An 18,901-nucleotide genomic window follows, 5' to 3' on the forward strand; every position below is an offset into this window, starting at 1 on the left:
TATATATATATATCACCGTTTTTCTTTTGAAATTATCTATACTGTATCTATTTGGTACGAGAAAAACACAAGAATTTCTTCATTACTCAGATATTGCTTAACCTACTACATCATCCATTATTCATATGATTTGTTGGAGAATTAGTATTAACAATAATAATAATAATAGTTGTTGTTATTAACCCGTAACAATTATAAATATAATGAATAAATTAACAGAAGAAATGATTAATTCAAATAAGGCTAAAGCAAACCTAAAAAGGTTTTCAATAGGTTTAATGGTATGACCTCTCAACCAACCAAAACATCATCCACTTACAAACCAACCTCATAATTTCTTCCCTTGGTGAACTTCCAACTAGGTAACCTGTCTCAAGAATGCTCCAACAAGAGCACATTGAACTCTGTGATTATTGAAGAAAAACAAATCTAGGTGTGACAATTCGGGTTTGCAGATCGGACCAAAATCAACTAGACTCTAATTGGTTTGCTTTGAACCGACCCAAATATTATACGGGTTGAAAATCCTAATCTGAACTCAACTCGACATGAACACAGCTAATCCGAACCCGATTTGACTCAACAAGACAATTTGACTCCTGCACCTGACCAATTTTCTTCTACTAATTCTCAAAGGAGTCAAATAAACGCGCAGTAGACCATTGTCAAGGTTCTGAGGAGAGGAGTGTGATTTGTGTAGGATTGCAGAAGAATACCTTTGTAGGGGGTAGACAATAATCCCAAGGGTTCAAGCCTTCGACCTTGGACCATTGGCTCTTCGCAGTCCTGACCCTCATCCGCCTTTTGCTCTTCTCGTTGTCATTTGACATTCGCAATCATAGTTTAGCATAACGAGAAGGCTCCACAGCTCCACACATAGGCAGACGGTTGCACAGTTCGCACTTCGAAAGCCCAAAAAGTTAAAACAAGGAGAATGAAAAAAAGATAAATAAAACTAAGCGTCGCGTGAACTTGAAGGCCCCTAATCCCACTACCCGTTGCAAAAATTTGCTAGTTTCAAGTCAACCCAACCCCGATCCGAAAAATATTAGGGCTCACCCCAACATGGATTTTTCGGGTCGAGTTCTGAGTCAAGTTGTCATGTGTCAATTTTTTACATCCCTACTCTAAACATCACAACAAAAGATTTCATAAATTTGAAGAATTTGCTTTATTGTACATAAGAAGTCTCAAAATCTCCTTTTGTTTATTTAAATAACTAGCATCTTCCTCAATAACCAAACAAATAGCCGAAAATCATCCACCCAACGAAAAGGACTCAAAGTGGCTCCCATCATGTAGAAATTATTACAAATAACTTCAAGAGATGTCAATCATGGTGTAGCGTTTTGTACTCCATCGAACTCGGCACTCATTTTCTAGTTGGCAGTTGGCATATTGATAAAATATCATTTGTAATAGCTTGAAGTCTCAACCATTGTGATATTGCCTACTTTAAATGAATAGGCATCATGATTTTATCCACTTAGTATAACATTTAAAAGGACACCTATCCTAAGAGTACTACAGTATGAGTATGCTTAATTTCGGAATTTCTAATGAAAATCCAACCAGCACACCAAAAAATATCTTTATATTTAATTGCTTAGCTCCAACATACTTTTAGGATCCAACCATGAGAATCCTTAAGGAATTAACTATTATGAAAACAAGATTCATGTCTGTAATTCATTGATTCATTCTATAATAGTGCATTCTTATATAAAATTTATAGCATAAACCGTTAACTAATGCTTAAAATTCTTCTCTTTCCATGACCAAATGTCACACCCCATCACTCATTGGTTGATCCACAGACACCCGCTCAACATCATCTTGCAAGCCCCAAATTATAGGCTAGAACAGAATAGAAAAGTACTAGGAATTATTTTAGATGTTCTCTACAAATCTATCAATCACCTTAGGGCACTTCTAACACTATTTCTCATTATAGATGACTTCTCCTCAATGCTTTCTCCTACTAAATGCTGCAAACAGCAAATTCTCTTTATTTTGAGCTTTTTTTCCACTGGAAAGCATCTGTTTTGCTAATTTTTTTTCCTTTAATGTTGTTGAAAACAACATTCCAGAAATCCTATTTTCTGTTGGATAGCAAGTAGGGCTGTAAACGAGCCGAGCTTGAGCGAGCTCAGGCTTAACTCGTGTTCGGCTCGTTTGAAATAGCTCGTGTTCGAAATCGGCTCGTGAACAGTGTGTTTGTGTTCGGCTTGATTTAAATATTCGTGTTCGTGTTTGGCTCGTGTTCGGCTCGAAATTGGCTCGTTAAAGTTAAATTGAAAAAAAAATAGATGTAGAGTATGAGATTCGAACCTGGACCAAATATATACAAAATAAGACGCTAACCACATTACCACATGAGATGTTATGAATTAAATTTAGATATAAATATATATAATAAATTATTACATAAATAGTTATATAATTTTTTTTTTTTTATTTCGAGCTAAAACGAGCCGAACACGAGCGAACAAAGAATTGTTTGTGTTCAGCTCGTTTATAATTTGAGCTTTAAAATTTGTTCGTTTTCGGCTCGTTTACGAGCTGTTCGTGAACAAAGAGCTTTTTTGACAGCTCTAATAGCAAGCATCTTTTCAATTCTTCCCTATACATTCTCTCTGAAATCAACAACCGGAGGTTTTTCCTTTTCTTTTTCCAGGTTCCAGCAGCAGCAAGCAGTTTGTAAGGTAAACAAGTCTAAAGCAAGTAAGAAATTTACAATAATCTACAGTAGTCTTGCTCGGCATTTTGCCAAGCAACAACAAGCCAAAAAAGTCGTTGGCAATGCAAAATTGCGCAAAAGAAAAACGTCTAGAGGCACGGTTTGTGCTCTAGTATCTGCATATTTTTTCCCTATACAATGAAAAGCTAGATGTAGTGTTGAAGCCGGTCACCGCGGAACAAAGGAAGAAAAGAAAAAAGAATTATTTCGGAAAAATTATCATTGCACTCATTGCAAAAATCGAGTCTCTAAACGGACAAGTTCAGTAAGAATAAATTTATTTATCCCTAAATCAACTCCACAAAAGGAAAATTTTTGTCTATAATAACAGTCAAAATAAATTAAAAATTAAAAGATGATTACTATTTTCAATTCAACTACAAATTTATCCAAATAAAAAAGAAATTAAAAACCATCCTTCTCCCACTTGAATCTAAAGTTCAATCAAATAATACAACTTTTCGGAATATGACCTCCCTCATATGATGTATGATTGATCATCCTATTGCTCATATTGATTTCTTGCAACACCTTCGATCTCAATGATATGCTCTAAGAATCACCAGAGTCTTCAATTTTCATGGAAAAATCAAACAGTCAAAACTTCAACGAACGTGATTCCTTTGATCTATTCTATAATTTGATGCCCCAAATTATAATCATAAGCCATATAATTGATCACCAACAAGATCTAATCCCCAAATCGTTTGTATATTTCTCATACATTCATGCTAGTCTTGTCTGTTGGTGCTGAAATTATGTTTAGAAATAATAGGTAAGTACTGATCTTATATAATTCCCAGACATTCATAGTAGTAAAATTCCTAAATTATCAAAGGTTCTGAAATCCGAAACAACAATTGATTTCCACCACCTCAAGGTTCCACATCCAATCATTCATTTGCATACTTCCCTCACATATATACTAGAATTATTCTTGAAGCTAACATTGGTAATAAAATAATGTCCATTGCTAAAGGTTGAACCAAAAACATCTCATAAAGTATTAGGACTAATATACATGTAGTAATTCACCAATTTTTCTATATAAAATCTAACAGCCATATCACGATCTATAGAAAGAGTATTAATTAAGCAATCCATCGAATTCAAATATTTCCAACACAAAAAAAAATTATTTTGAACTTTTACTTGAGTTATTGTATGACTTATATATTATTTTATTTTATTAAAAATACTTTAGTCTATGAAGTTCTATTTGCAAGTAATTATTAGAAATATGTCAATATTTGTTAATAGTTTATCTATATGAATAAGGGAATTCTGAGTTATATACAACAGATTATATGATGTTACTTGACCTGAAAAAAACTAAAAAAAAGATAATTAAGATACAAATGATGATAAGTATAAGAAATACAATAAGATAAATAAGCCTCATGCATAAACAAGAAAATAATTTCTCCCAAAAAAATTTTAAATCTGGCACCTTATCAACGAGCAAATCCCATAGTAAATGGAGAGAGTCTTTAAATTTAAAGTAAAATACTAATTATCGCATAAACCACCTTGACTCAAAATTCATATTTTTTTTTGATAAAAGAAATAACAAACTAATACCAAACTACCAATAAGTTGCTAAAAAATTGTAATAACTAGCAAATAAATTGCTAAATAATTACACATTGCTAATAAATTTAATAACAATGATTAGAAAAATCGTCATGAAAACATGATAATCATAGAATACAGCTCCTATGTAAATCACAAAATAAAAAGTTAGAATTTATGTCCATATCAATTCTCTCAACTGCAAAACACTCAACTAAAAAGAGTTTTTTGTGATAATACACCAAAAATAATATTTTCTTCATTAATAATATTTTCTCCATTTGTTATGGATTATCAAATGGTGAATAATACTTTGAACAAAGAGAGGATGGTATAATCTTAAAGAAACATTGAGCTCATCTAGTAGTAGTTTAATGATCAATGCCAGTTTTAATCTTAAAAAAATAATACGCTTAAAAAAAATGAATAAAAAATGCAGCAATTAGATAATAGATTTTGAACATAGAAAGTGAACTAATAGTCAGCCAAAATGCAAACTAAGTGCAGAAGTAGGAGGCCCCATCCTACTAATTATACGGCAAGGCTTAAAGACTAAACAATATCAAGTAGGCGACGAGCACATCCAGTTTGATAGATACATACAAAAACGCAAAACCTTTCAATTTAACCCCAGGTATTTTTAAGCCTCATACAAAAACGCAAAACCTTTAAATATTAACGCAACTTTCAATTTTTATTTTGAGTGCCAACTCCATTATATAATCAAAAAGCACTCATGTAGACGATCATTGAATGGTGCAACATTACGGAATAAACGAATTTCTTCTAATGATATGTGAAAACCTTTTTTAGTCTATTTTGGGTTTGATCCTTGACACAGTTTTAAGACTTGAATTCTGGGGGGATTTTCTCCTTGTACAAGTATGAGTTATTTTTTGGAAAACTTGTTTCCCTCTTTTTTCTATGTTTTTTCCATTCCTCGTTGAAGCTTGAAAGTGAAGTTGGTATTCAAATTTGTTACAATTTCAAGCGTATGTATGGCTTCTGAGATCCTCAATTCTAATCAATAATTCCTAGTACAAAACCATAGATATTTCATTTGAATTAGTTTCTATCGTTTTCCAATATTCATCACAGATAGTCAATAATTGTTTTGACATAGTAGCTTGTGTCCCGCGAATTAAATTTTTGTATTTTAGATGCCCATTACAAACTTTATAAAAAAGATGCTCTACATCAAATGTTTGAAAATTGAAGTGCGACTAGAGATGCATAATTCAATCCATCCTACAACAACCAAAAGCATGTCGTTCAATAATAGATAAATTGGGCATTTTCATAAATAGCACACAATTATTATGTATTTACATAGCTCACACCTAAACTTTCATATTTACACATATAGCACTCAAATCTTTATATAACATCAAAAATAACACTTACCACTTCTTAAAAAATTAAATGCACCTTCATGTATAGGTTTAAATGCCAAAGTGCTATGCATGTAAATATGAAAGTTTTGATGTGAGATATGAAAATACATAAGAACTGTGTGCTAATTATGTAAATTTCTCTAAATAATGTCACCATAAACCCATTCAAATATAAGAAAATTAATCTCAAGAAATTCCTGGAGGGTGGAACCTTAACAATATCAGAATTCAAGTTATACTACGCATGCCTGTCTAGTAGTTTGCATCCATACTCAAAAGTATAGAAAGGCGGTGCGCTCTGAAGCACAGAAAAATCCCAATAAAGTGGGATTGAGACACAAACTGGTTCTAACCATTTCTGCAAGAAATACCTCTATCAAAAAATTTAATTGCAAACACAGAAATACTAGCTCTTGACTAAACATAAAAATTTTGACATCTAAAAGTTCACTACATAAAATGTGTTGAGACACGAGTAAATTTTCAGTTTAACTTTCTACTTAAGATGCAAATTGTTTTTTAATTACTCCAACTTTTCAAAGCCAGCCACAGAAACTTACGCTTTAAATTAGTACATATATATATATATATATAAGCAATAACTTATCTCCAAATGATATTGATGGATCAAATTTTTCTTTGATATGGACTGCAGTGGAAGTTATCATTTAGGAAGAAAATCATGTGCTTGATAGAAACGGAATTCCATGGCTGCTAAAAACAAAATAATTAGACCTAGACTGCTGCAGGTAGGATATAGAGCAAAGGAAAAGTTATCATCTATAAAGAAATAGTTAACAATACAAAATGAAATTCCATCCCTATTATAACTAAAGATAAAAGGCTAAAATAGTCCCCCGACTCTTAAGAAGTGCCCAATTTAGTCTCGGAGTTTTAGAATGCTCCAATTTAACCCCAGACTATTAAAAATTGGTCCAAATTGGTCCTAAATCATATTTTCCTTTAAATTTAATGGTGGTCTGCATGAATTAAAGGTATTTTGTCTTTAATGTAATTATTTAAAAATTATGTCGTTTGTATATAAATTTTTTTAATTTATTTTTTAAATATTATAATTTTTAATTTGCATTAATAAATCTCTTCACAAAGTTCATCAATTTTTTTCAAATGAAAAGCTTTAAAACGATAAATAATTATGCAGTAAGAACTCACTCAATCTAAAACTATAAGAATTACCTGATTTCAATTGAATTTTTTATTTTAATATTATTTATTTGAGAATGTGTTTTAAAATAGTCAAAGTAAACTTGAAAAACTAATGAATGGATTTATTTTATGTTTAAAAAATTATGTATGTGAATGATAAAATTATGTCATTAATGGCAAGCCACTTATATTTTTACACATATTTTTCAATTAAAGTATGTATGTATATATAATGTTGTGTATTCAAACAATATTCCAACAAAAAATTTCATTTGAAAAAAAGTGATGATTGTTGTGAAGAAATTTATTAATGTAAATTTAAAATTATAATTTTTCAAAACAAATAAAAAAAAAGATTTGTGTACAACCACATAAATTTTGAATAATTACATAAAAGGTGAAAATACCTTCAATTCATGTAGGCTAGCGTTAACTTTAACAGAAAATATGATTTATAACAAATTTGGAGCAACGTTTAATAGTTTGGGATAAAATTGGATCACTCTAAATCCATGGGACTAAATTGGACTCTTCTTAATAGTCGAGGCACTATTTTGGGCCTTTACTCCATAAATAAATAATGGAGCCTAAACAACTAGAGGCAGGATACAGAGAGAAGCATTATGCTTATTTTGTCGAACAAGCCGCATGAATTTTCTAACCTCTATCTAGAAGGAATGAGAAATGTCAATGATTTCTCAAATCATCTAGATGCTGAAAGTTCTGCTACTACTTGACCACTTGATTGACTTGTTCGACTAACAGTTGAGCCTGGCCAAAGATTAACCATAATTCAATCCTTTCTCTTCTCTATTATGTCAAGTTCTCGATCGATCCTTAATGTTATCCAACAATAGCAGGATATTCTTTGCTGGTGATATTCAGACATTAAACCACCCAACTTCAATTGGAACACAACACATAAATAAAAGTCAGACATGTTGGAGTTGTACACCGATTCATGTTTGTCCATAAAATTTTGTGCCTTTACCAAGGCTGATTATAAAAGCATCATTTTTTATGCATTCAAAAAACATCAAGCTTTATCTTCAAAAAATTGCTGGTCAAATATTAAAGCTTCAAGTACTTGTCTTTTCCATCTAAGATCTCGTTTGATTAAATCAGACATAAAGTGTTGTTCGGGCTTGATTATATGGGAATAAGCTGATTACTGATTGAATTGGGTTTCCATCAGGGATCCAAAATTGGTCAAACCAATTTTATGTAGCTCAATCAACCAAGTTCCCTTGTCTAAAGCAATGGACGTCACAGAATAGAACTCACATTCATCACTATCATCATCATCACCAAAATCATTAACACCAACACCAAACCTTATCGAACAATGTAAATCCCGCCCCATTAATTATTATGAGCGATACATGAAAAACTATTGACTACTAAAACCAAATAATAATAATAATAATAAATAAATAAATATCTAAAATAATTATAAGCATCCACTTAATCATCAATTTTTATTAAAAGTCATTGATAAGCTACTCCAACATATAGCTATGCTTTAGCCATCTTCTTTCCAGTTATCATGACTTAAATTTTTGGATCAATCTACAACAAATTTCACAGTTTCACAAATTTACACTTCCAATCTAATTATTGGCATTCTTTTAGCCCTTAATTATTTTTAAGAAGTTAAATTAACCAAATTACTCCAAAATCTCCCTAATCTCTCTAGCCTCGATGGAAATTTCATCCAACCCTATAGTTATAACTTCAGTCAACTTCTTTTTAGTTATCATAACTTGTTCTTTTTAATCAAGATACAGGAAATACCCCAACAATTAAGTGTGCACAAATAATCTCTCAGAATAATATTTCTATGTTTTAATAACACCATGAGCCTAAATTATGATCGTGTTATTTTCAATTGTTTATTGCACAAATGAATTTAGCTCTACACTCTACATTTGAATTGAAAAAAATTAATTTGATTGAAAGAACAAAATATTTATGTCAAAGTTTAGTACTGGGCATTTTTCATTCATGAGGCGAGGGGTAAGACTCAAGTCGTTTTGAGGCGTAAGCCTTAAATTAAAAAATTATGTAAATTTATTAATATTGTATAAATTGTAAAGTATAAAGTAAGAAAAAATATATTAATATTCTAACTTATTAACACATTAAAAAAATATATGATAATATTCTGATTAAATAAAAAAAATAAATTGTGTAAAATTAAAAATAACATGTTAATATCCTAACATCAAATTATGAAATTAGATGAGCTATAAAAATAATATCTTATTAAAATAAATTAAGTAATTAAAATAAAATATTAAAAAATCAAAACATAACAATCAAAATAGTTCAACGTAAACCTTTTCTCTAGCTCATACTACCCCTCATGCAAATAAGAATATAACAATCACTACAAAATAATGATAATATTCTAATTAACTAAAAAAATTAAAATGTGCAAAATTAAAAATAGCGCTTTAATATCCTAACATAAAATTATGAAATTAAATGAGTTAGAAAGATAGTAGATTATGAAAATAAATTAAAATATTAAAATATCAAAACATAAAAATCGGAATAAGTTCAACATAAATCTTTTCTCTTGCCCATATTACCTCTCACGTAAACAAGAATATAACAAGTCATTAATATTTGAATTATTAAATTTAAAAGTTTCTAATAAACTATTACTCTCATCATCTAATTGATTTGTATTAGAATCATCGACATAATCAATTGTTTATCTCGTGAATTATACTTAGTTGTATCTATACTCTCCCATTTCTCATTATTTTTCATCACAATTAACTTCTAATTTTAATTAATAATTGTTAATAAAAATAGTAATTAAAATAATAATTATGTTGATAGTTAAAAGTTATTAAATATTTTTTTAATATATTTTCTTTTAATTTCTTATTATTTATAGTATGTGAGGTGTGAGGGTGAGGTATATTGATATTACTTTTAGTTTTGTTTAAAAAAAATAATGGATAGCCTTAAAAATTTGAGTTGAGAAACAATACAAATTGGGAGAGTGTATGCCACACTCAAGGATAATGAAGCTATTATTTTTTTTTTCTTTTTTTTTTCTTTTTTTTTTGTAAAAAACACTGAAACAAGCCTCAAGATGCGCCTCATATTGTTAAATTTTGAACAAGGATTTTCATCTAGGTTAGGGTATCTTGTGTGTGTCAACTTAAGAAAGTAACAAATTTGAATTAAAAAAAAAAATTAAAGATTAAATTACATGAAAACTAAATATAGGGAATATTTCATGATTTAAGGCCATTTGGGGGCACTAATTTGGTGCGGCAGCATTTTGAAAATGTTGTCTGTGCGTTTGTTTCACTCGTTCGGGTAGCGTTTTCGTAACGCCGCCGTTATATCATTATTATAAGCGGTCGCAGAGTCGACCCCGCGACAAGCATTCGTTCGCTCTATTTCACCTGGCTGCCCTTTCTCGTCTACGCTAACGCGATCTGAATCCTTCGCCTCTCGAGCTCTCGTGCTCGATTCGACTCCTCACTACTCCTTCCCCTCGCATCTGCCCTAAAAATCCTCCCTACCATCTCCTAACGGTCGATCTGTAAGTATTGAATGAAATGAATTTCGTTAGTTGGTGCTCCTTCAGTTGGGTTTCATTAGTTGGATTTCGTTGGGTAATGTTGGGCTTTCGAATGATTTTCCGTATGTAATTTTCTCGTTTTTTGAATATGTTTGGCATTTCAGTATGTTCCTTCTCGTCTTCTCAAATTCTTCTTCACAATTATTTAGGGTTTGCGATTTCAGTAGGTTTCTTTTTTTGGGGTTCGTCTTGGGGTTTTCGTCTTGGCATTTCAGTATATTTCTTTAGTTGGATTTGCCAAGAGAGCAAAATATGCTTGCAGTGCAATTGGGCTTGGTAGAATGAGTTGTTCTTGTTGGATGGTTGCAGGGCAGTTTGGAGCAATGTTTGTTTTTAAGTTGTTAATGTTTATACCTTCTATTATACCACCCTAGTTTAAGGCGGATTTTTCGCAAGCTTGTGAATTAGAGACAGATTTTTTGCATAAGAATGTTTGAAGCTGTGAATTTGGAAGAATTTTTTGCATTTGCACATGTTTAGAACTTTTTATTATGCCACCATCGTTTAAGACAATTTAGATCTGTGAATTGGAGGGAGATTTTAAAAAATAAGAATGTTTGGTATGTAAGCAAAGCTTTTGCATATGATTTTAGGTGACATTTAAGGTGTTTCATGTGTAAATGCATAAGAATTGGTTGGTAGCATGCAAAGCTTATGCATATTATTGCAGGTGGCGTTTTAGGTTTTTTATGTGTAAATGCATGAGAATTGGTTGGTATGTATTCATATCACTGGTAGCTATTGTAGTGTTGTAGGTATTTTTTGAAGCTTACATATAAATGTCTATCGCTCATAGCTCGATAGTTGTTTTTCTCTTTATTTTATCAGTTTTAATACTCACGCGTAAGTGATGACTATATCTTATTTTTTAAAATTGTTTTGTATTATTTTTTGCTTTTGTTGTAGCAATTATATATTGCTCAGACTGTTCTGTTACAAAAATCATTAATGGTCATTTATCTAGAAACAGCTGCAAATAAGATATTTTGAATAAGCTCCCGCAAACAACCACCCAACTTATCAGGACAATCTGCAGATTATCAGATTGCAAGGATAATCTACAAATAAGCAGATTATAAATAATCTGCAGCTGCCCCAAACAGACCCTTAATCAAACATGGAACAATAGTGAATAGAACGTTGAAGTTATATCAATACTCAATGCTTCATATTAATTATCTTCTTCAATAAAAAATTTTCAAAACAAAGGAAAACTAAACTCAATAAATAAACTATTAACAGAAGTGCACTGCTTATCTGAAGTTTTAGACAAATGTTATAAAAAATTTTCAAGTACACGAAAAAATATTGAAGAATGATTTTTAATAATTTATGTATCCTCAGTTCATTACTGTAAAATTATAATGGGATTAAATATAAAAGATCATTTTTAAGCGCAACTAATTGGACCTAGCATAAAACAAGCTCAAAAAATAATAAATATATAATAGCACTTTGAAAATACTTTTAACAGTCATAATTGTAATTATTGAAAATCAATCAACGCCTTGAATAAATAAAGCAGGTCCCAGAAGATGTTAAAAGGGAATATCTGAATATTGATCAGAACTTTGAGATACCAAATAAAAGTGAAATTGAAAAAAAAATGTGTGGCTTTAAAGAGAGACCAACAACCTTCGTATTCGTGTCTAATTAAATTTATGCAATGCGTCAATTTAATTGTGCTACAAGTAGTTTAGCTTCCTCAAAACATCTCTCTAAAAAAATTGCTTAGAACTTGATAATGATGACACTCTAAATGAACCTTACTCATGGCCAATGTCACTTAATAAAGAAATTGAAACAAAGTGGTTAAAAATTACAAAGCAACATTAAATTTTGTCATTTACAATTTATGATAAATTTGATATAATAATGACATTAAAGGTTATATTAGGAAAACCAAAGTATGCCACACCTCTAACTTTATTTAATTTGATCAACATCTCTTGCACAAAGCAAATAGAAACAACCTTAAAAATTTTAAGAACTTATTGAATCAGATGAGATAACTCAAGCAGGCAGCAAACACAACCAGAGCAAATCATTTTAGGTCACATGAACAAAATAAAATAAATTAACTTAATAATTTAAAATTATTTGAACTTGATAAGCATATCAAATGCCAATATACGGGAGATGAATGAATTTGAAGGTGACACTGCATACTTATTAGCCATAAAATGCGTTGAACAAAACGTTTGACCTAGAATATCACAGGTTGGTTTTCTATTTTTTATTCTAAAATAAATGCTAAGCTTTCAATTCCAAGAGTTATTTGTTTAGTATCTAATGAAAATTGGATGAAAAATCTAAATTTTTTAAAGGTCCAAAGGAAAATTTAATAAGTCCCCTAAGAATAGGAAGATAATAATCCAAATGGTAAAATAAATCACCTTAGGAAAATAAGGCAATATAAAAATAAGCCAAATGGTTAATATAAATTAATACCTTTTGGTATGCCAAATGTAGATAGCATAACATTTAAAGCGCATACAATGGTTGGATGTTATTAGAAATCACAATATACCAGTAAGGTATACTCTAAGCATTGAATATCATAATGTTCAGTTCCATCAAAATTCTTATCGTTTATAAGAATTGCATGGCGCTTTAAGCCCATTTGGTTGCATGAATTACAAATTTGTACTGAAAAATAGTTGGATGTTAATACCTTTCGGTATGCATGGCGCTTTAATACCTTTTGGTATGCCAAATGTGGATAGCATACCATTTAAAGCGCATATCATGGTTGGATGTTATTAGAAATCTCAATATACCAGTAAGGTCTGCTCTAAGCATTGAATATCATAATATTAAGTTCCATCAAAACTCGTATCGTTTATAAGATTTGCATGGCGCTTTAAGCCCATTTGGCTGCATGAATTACAAACATGTTCTGAAAAATTGTGGAAAATTATTAGATGCAAATAGAAAACAACATTTATTTCTAAAAACATAGAATGCTTTCATTTTCATATATAACACAGAATAAAATCATAATTTCCTAAAATATTATTATCTACAAGAAATAAAAAAGGCCTTGCTATATTTGATCCAAATCCGTCTCAATTACTGCAAAATTCTTAGTTGCCCAAATCCATCTTCAAGTATAGACTAATTCTACTCATAATCATCAAAAAGGATCTCAAACTAATACATTTTCAGTCTTCAATTGAAAATAAATGACTCACAGCCAGTTTTTGTGCTCCTGCTAGCATTTTGAGGCATTATTGTGACAAACAAAAACACATAAATTCAAGCAAGCCGAGATCCATAAAAATAGTATCATCAGCCCAAGGATAGATGATCAATGAGATGTTCCTAAATAAAATAAAGCTTAATAAGAGATATATAAAAATCAAAATTCAAGTTATAGTCATAGCTTTCTTCAACGAGTACCCAAAAATTAGTTCAAGCATCGAAAATAGAGTAATCCTGAGAAGAAAAGACTTATTCAAGAAAAAACCAAAATTGCAAGTATACCCCTGGGAGAAATACAGCCACCAATGAATCATTCGCTATCATTCCATGGCGTGAGATTTATTTTCAGTGCAGTAAGCATTTCTTTATGGAAAACCTAGATCCCCAAGACAGTATGAATTGGGTAATGAAATATAACCAAAAATATAATTCTGCATTATCCCTATTAGGAAAAGTGCATGCATACAATATACAAAATACATTAACAAAGAGTAAAAAGCATAGAAAATTAGAAAGATACTAATATTGAATGGCGATAACTTCAAGGTATAGGGTGCACGAATGCATGTACCTTAAAAAAGCAGAGGCAGATCTAAGGAAATTTATAGCAGCCTAATTGGAGCCAGAAGTGGCTGCATAGAAAGTAGACGCAGTGTTAGCAGTAGGAAGAACACTGTTATGATCCCCAACAACCCTCTCACTACTTTGTTCTGAATCAGCATGAACAACAGCAGTTTGCACATTGGATGCATTAACATTCCTTCCACTTTCTCTTGTGTCTAGACGCTCCATCAGGCGTGAAACACTCGCAATGCCAGCACTAACTTCCCTCCTAACTTCAGAACGAATATCCGGGATTGAAGAGTTACGAGAAAATAATCTCTCCTTCCATCCTCGAGTACTTTTCGTAATAGAATCCTTATATCTAAGTTATATATAAGGAGTAAATAAATCATTAATGATTCATTGATCTTTAAATATTATATAAAGATTGAACCTAACCTACCTCATTGAGACAGAATTTAGACGAGATTTCAGAGATTCGGAAAAAGATTGGAAATCTGATGGTCCTGCCCTATCTTGGATAACTGGAGTTGATTGGCCAGTGAAGAAACTGCAAAAGAATATCCGAAAGCAGCATTGATATATCAGAGAACAAGATAAACAGCTTAAACAAACATATATAAACATTTTCATTTTAGAACTATAATTACCGGTTGTTCAAAAGAGGAGATCTATTGGCATTACCAATATTAGAACCAGATGAGATATCAGTAACCAGCTCTGCTTGGGATGAAGTAAGGGTTGAAACTTCCTCTCCATTAGGAGTCACCAAAGTTGATCGAGCATCCAAAGCCACAGCAGCAGCTGATCCATCCTCCACTCTTGGAGGAGAAGCAGTAACAGAAGTAATAGAAGGTGGATTTGAATTTGTAGAGAAAACAACAAACTGGGGGCGTCCATGAGCTGCTGACCTAACTCGCTGCCCTTCTCTTCTGGCAATATGATGGGCTCTACCCATGGCTGCAGCCGCCGCCAAGTGTTGAATTATACGTTCTTCAAGTTCACTCTCAGTTGCACCAACTGGTAACTGCAACACGAACAGGAAAGGAAAAAAAAAACAGTGGAGAAAATATTTCAATTTCATCAAGAATAATTTGTGTCCACCCAATCAGTGCAAATTGATGAAAGAAAAACTCACATGCTGCAATTCAAAGTCTCCAAGTGCAGGGTGGTGAAAAATAGCTGTGCTTCGAGTTTGATTAACCCTAACCCTAATTTCCCTTTCTTTCTCTACAGCTTCAAGAAGTTCTTGGCTGCCAAAGTCAGTATTAAAACCAGAATTTAGCATTTGATTTCAACGAAAATCAAGTATGCAGCAAAAGCTGGCCACGTTTAAGACAAACCTAGCAGAATCCTTCAAGCTGATAGGCCGCCAACACATAGGGCACTGAGAGCTCCTTTGGCACCTAAATCCATGAACCCAAACCATTAAGAAAATGAGCTGTTTTAACATTTGAAGTTTCTTTTTTTTACCAAAAAAAAAAAAAAAGAAAGAGAAATTTACATTCATAGCACATAATTCCTATGCATTTACATATCTCACACCTAAACTTTCATATTTTCATACATATCAATTTAGCACTTTGAACCTATAAATAAAAAGGTGTATTTCACATTTAAAAAGTGGTAAGATTGCTATTTTTTATGTGAAATTAAAGATTTGAGTGTTATGTTTATAAATATGAAAGTTTGGCCGTGAGACATGTAAATACATAAGAATTGTGTGCTATGTATAAAAATGCCCAAAAAAATAAATAAGAAACCATAGAAACCGTTGATGGTTAGAAGCAACAGACAAAAAAAAATGCATAAGCCATTGTTTAACACATTTTTGAAAAAAACAAAATCTTCATTGCTGTATTATTGAATTTATGGATATCAATTGCTGAAAATTACAGACACCATAAAAAAAAGAACTTGCTCAATTCTCAGGTAAATTTAATAAAATTTGGGACAAAATAGCACTCTATAAGAATATGGAGCAAAACATATCTGCTTAGGTGATCTTCAAAGAGATCTAACTAATCAGTATTTGTTAATTCTCCATTTTTCTTTTCCATTCCAAGCACCAGAAAAGTAGGAGTAGATATTATGTTGCTGGTAACTAAACCTAAACCTAAAAAACCTTCCTCAAATAGTAGAAGATAAGCTACTACTCACCACTCTAAAATGCATTGGAGATGGAATTCATGCTTGCAATTCGTCACCTGAACCATAGATAATCGCATGAATGAGTAAGGAAAGAAATCGTACTAAAAAATGCAGAAGAAAAAAATCAATTTGTAAGGCATCTAAAAACACACTGTTGACGGGTCGCTATCACTGAAAGCTTCAAGACATATGCTGCATGCATCATCGCAAACATCTTGCACGCCCCCTTCCACAAAAGCTGCCGCAGATGAAAGGTGGCTCTCCATCTTAGCAATTTCATCCATCCTTGCGCAACTGCAAAGAAAAAGTTAAAATAGTAATTAAAAAATAAGTCCACTTTATAGAAATTTGCACTGCAACGAAAACCATACACTGGAAAAGAATAAATCACCCAAAGGTGATGCTTAAACTTTCTCTAAAATCGCAGTCATCCCAATGAAAACACCACATCAGTTAGCCAAAACCCAGTCAAAATCAACCAAATCGAATAGAGGCGATTTAACCAATCATCGCAGCAAAGCATACCATAAAAACAATCAAATGAACGAAATCCTACATCCCATGAATTCAAAGCATGCTCAAGCATCCACACACGAGAATCGGTACAAAAATCCATCGCGAATCACAGTCAACGGGGCAATACAGTGATCGATCCCGCAACAAATAACTTTTTAGGATTAGCAAAGCAACCGGAATCATACCTAAAGAGCTTCGATTCTGAGGGTAACAAGGATGAGGAAACCCTAACTAAGTACAAGAGGAAGGTAGAGGAGACCGCGATTTGATTCAACAGTCTTCGATTGAAGGCATACTTTATATTTTCTCTCTTGTAGTCCACAAAGCTGAATTGAAACCCATCGCCATAGATGGCGTTCTCACCTTTTCGGATCGGATGGGTTCTGCTTTTCCCACTTGGTGGATTTTATCTAAACAAACTAAAACTATTCCTATAATTATGCAACCATGGTTAGTGCATGTATATTTACATTTCCACCCTTTAGAAACTAATCACATTATTTTATAGTGGGGTGAAAGGGTCTACACAATGGAGTTTGAAAATTGGAAAGCAATGATGGATTCAACTTCAACAAATTAGACCTTGTCTAAGGATCATTTTTATATTTTAATTAATAATAGTAAATAAAATTTGCTTTTAATTGATCCTCTTGATCAAACAATAGGTCATCAAAGAGTGTTGTGATTTCATCAATGTTATCATTTAGCATTGAAGTCTCAACTATTTTTGTTTTTTCACGAACGTCATAAAGTATATATGATTGTAGATGAGCAATACCTTTTTGGCTCGAGTTGTCTTTGTCTTATTGATTGTCTTGAATGGTTAACACTTAGTTTGCTTGATGTTTTGTTCATCCATCTTCAATCATTTTATATTAATGTAAAGTAATGAGAAACCTCTGTCTATTCTCTATATTGGTGATGAATGCATTAATATATGTTGATTTATATTGATTGGGTGAGTGGTTCATCTATCTTGTAGTAATTTTTAGTTAGTTCCTTATTAGAATCATTGAGACATCCCAAGTCATTCATGTCTACCATCATAAGATGCTATCTATTCAATTGAAAACTCAAGTGATTGATCTATTGATCTATAATATTTCGTTCAAAATAAATAAAATGGTAAGTGACAACACATATTTTACAAAATTCATATAAAGAGTCATGTCATATTCTCATATGTTACTTTTTGCTATTACAATTTTTGCTTTTACTATATTTGATTGATTATCACAATTTGTTTAAATAGTAAGTTTATCAATATATGATGAGCAAGTTAGTAGACTTTTTTAAAACCACTCAACCTTGGAAGTAGTAAAATCAAGTGCTACAAAATTTATTTCTATAGTGGATATTGGTGTCAATTTAGTATATTTTCATGAGATTGCATCGCCACAGAATGTGAAGACATAACCACTAGTAGCTTTTGTATTATCATTTTTGACAATTCAACTGACATCACAGTATCATTCTAGCACTACAGAAAATCTCTATAATGAATGTAATAGTTTATTGTGCTTTTTAAATATTGAAAAAAAAAATTATTGCAATGAATAAGTTTCACTTGGGTTAATAGTATATCTACTTAATTTTTCTACAACGTAACTTATATTAGGTCGAGAATAATTTGTCGGATCCATAAGACAGTCAATTATTTGAGAATATTTTAATTGCTATACACTATCACCCAAATCCTTAATAAAATATAAATTAAGGTTATATTTAGTGCCTAGAGGATTTACATCTTGATAATTAAATTTTGTAAAATGTTTATGAATAGAATATGACCCTGAAGATGAAGATAGTTTTACATCCAATAGTTTTATAATAAGGAGGTAAAACACAAAATATCCCATGTCTTATTTGATAAGATGGAATTTATTTCTTTTTTAACATCCTATTTCCAAAAAGAAGCATTTATAGAATTCATAGCTTTATCAAATATGGCAGGATCATTTTTAATCTTATTTTAATATATATATA

At 31.4% G+C, this 18,901-nt stretch overlaps 1 protein-coding gene across 4 annotated transcripts in view; it reads right to left on the bottom strand.

Moving 5' to 3' along the window:
• The window catches only part of LOC110020474 (E3 ubiquitin-protein ligase RHF2A-like), a 20,098-nt gene extending 2,776 nt beyond the window's left edge, over nt 1-17,322 (bottom strand). Inside the window, exons 1-9 of one of the 4 annotated variants that reach the window (XM_020718590.1) lie at nt 17,101-17,322; nt 16,552-16,693; nt 16,409-16,455; nt 15,592-15,654; nt 15,387-15,501; nt 14,899-15,275; nt 14,691-14,798; nt 14,256-14,609; nt 6,398-6,417 (exon numbers count right to left, since the gene is read on the bottom strand). In XM_020718590.1, the coding sequence (XP_020574249.1) occupies nt 14,297-14,609; nt 14,691-14,798; nt 14,899-15,275; nt 15,387-15,501; nt 15,592-15,654; nt 16,409-16,455; nt 16,552-16,683 (1,155 nt within the window). In that variant the 5' untranslated portion in view covers nt 16,684-16,693; nt 17,101-17,322 and the 3' untranslated portion in view covers nt 6,398-6,417; nt 14,256-14,296. Of the gene's footprint in view, nt 1-6,397; nt 6,418-14,255; nt 14,610-14,690; nt 14,799-14,898; nt 15,276-15,386; nt 15,502-15,591; nt 15,655-16,408; nt 16,456-16,551; nt 16,694-17,100 lie in introns of those variants that run through there. The other 3 variants (XM_020718592.1, XM_020718591.1, XM_020718589.1) reach the window with 3 other exon arrangements.
• Nucleotides 17,323-18,901: the final 1,579 nt, after the last annotated feature.

Source organism: Phalaenopsis equestris, unplaced genomic scaffold (assembly GCF_001263595.1).
Source record: "Phalaenopsis equestris unplaced genomic scaffold, ASM126359v1 Scaffold000098, whole genome shotgun sequence".
NCBI classification, from domain to species: domain Eukaryota; kingdom Viridiplantae; phylum Streptophyta; class Magnoliopsida; order Asparagales; family Orchidaceae; genus Phalaenopsis; species Phalaenopsis equestris.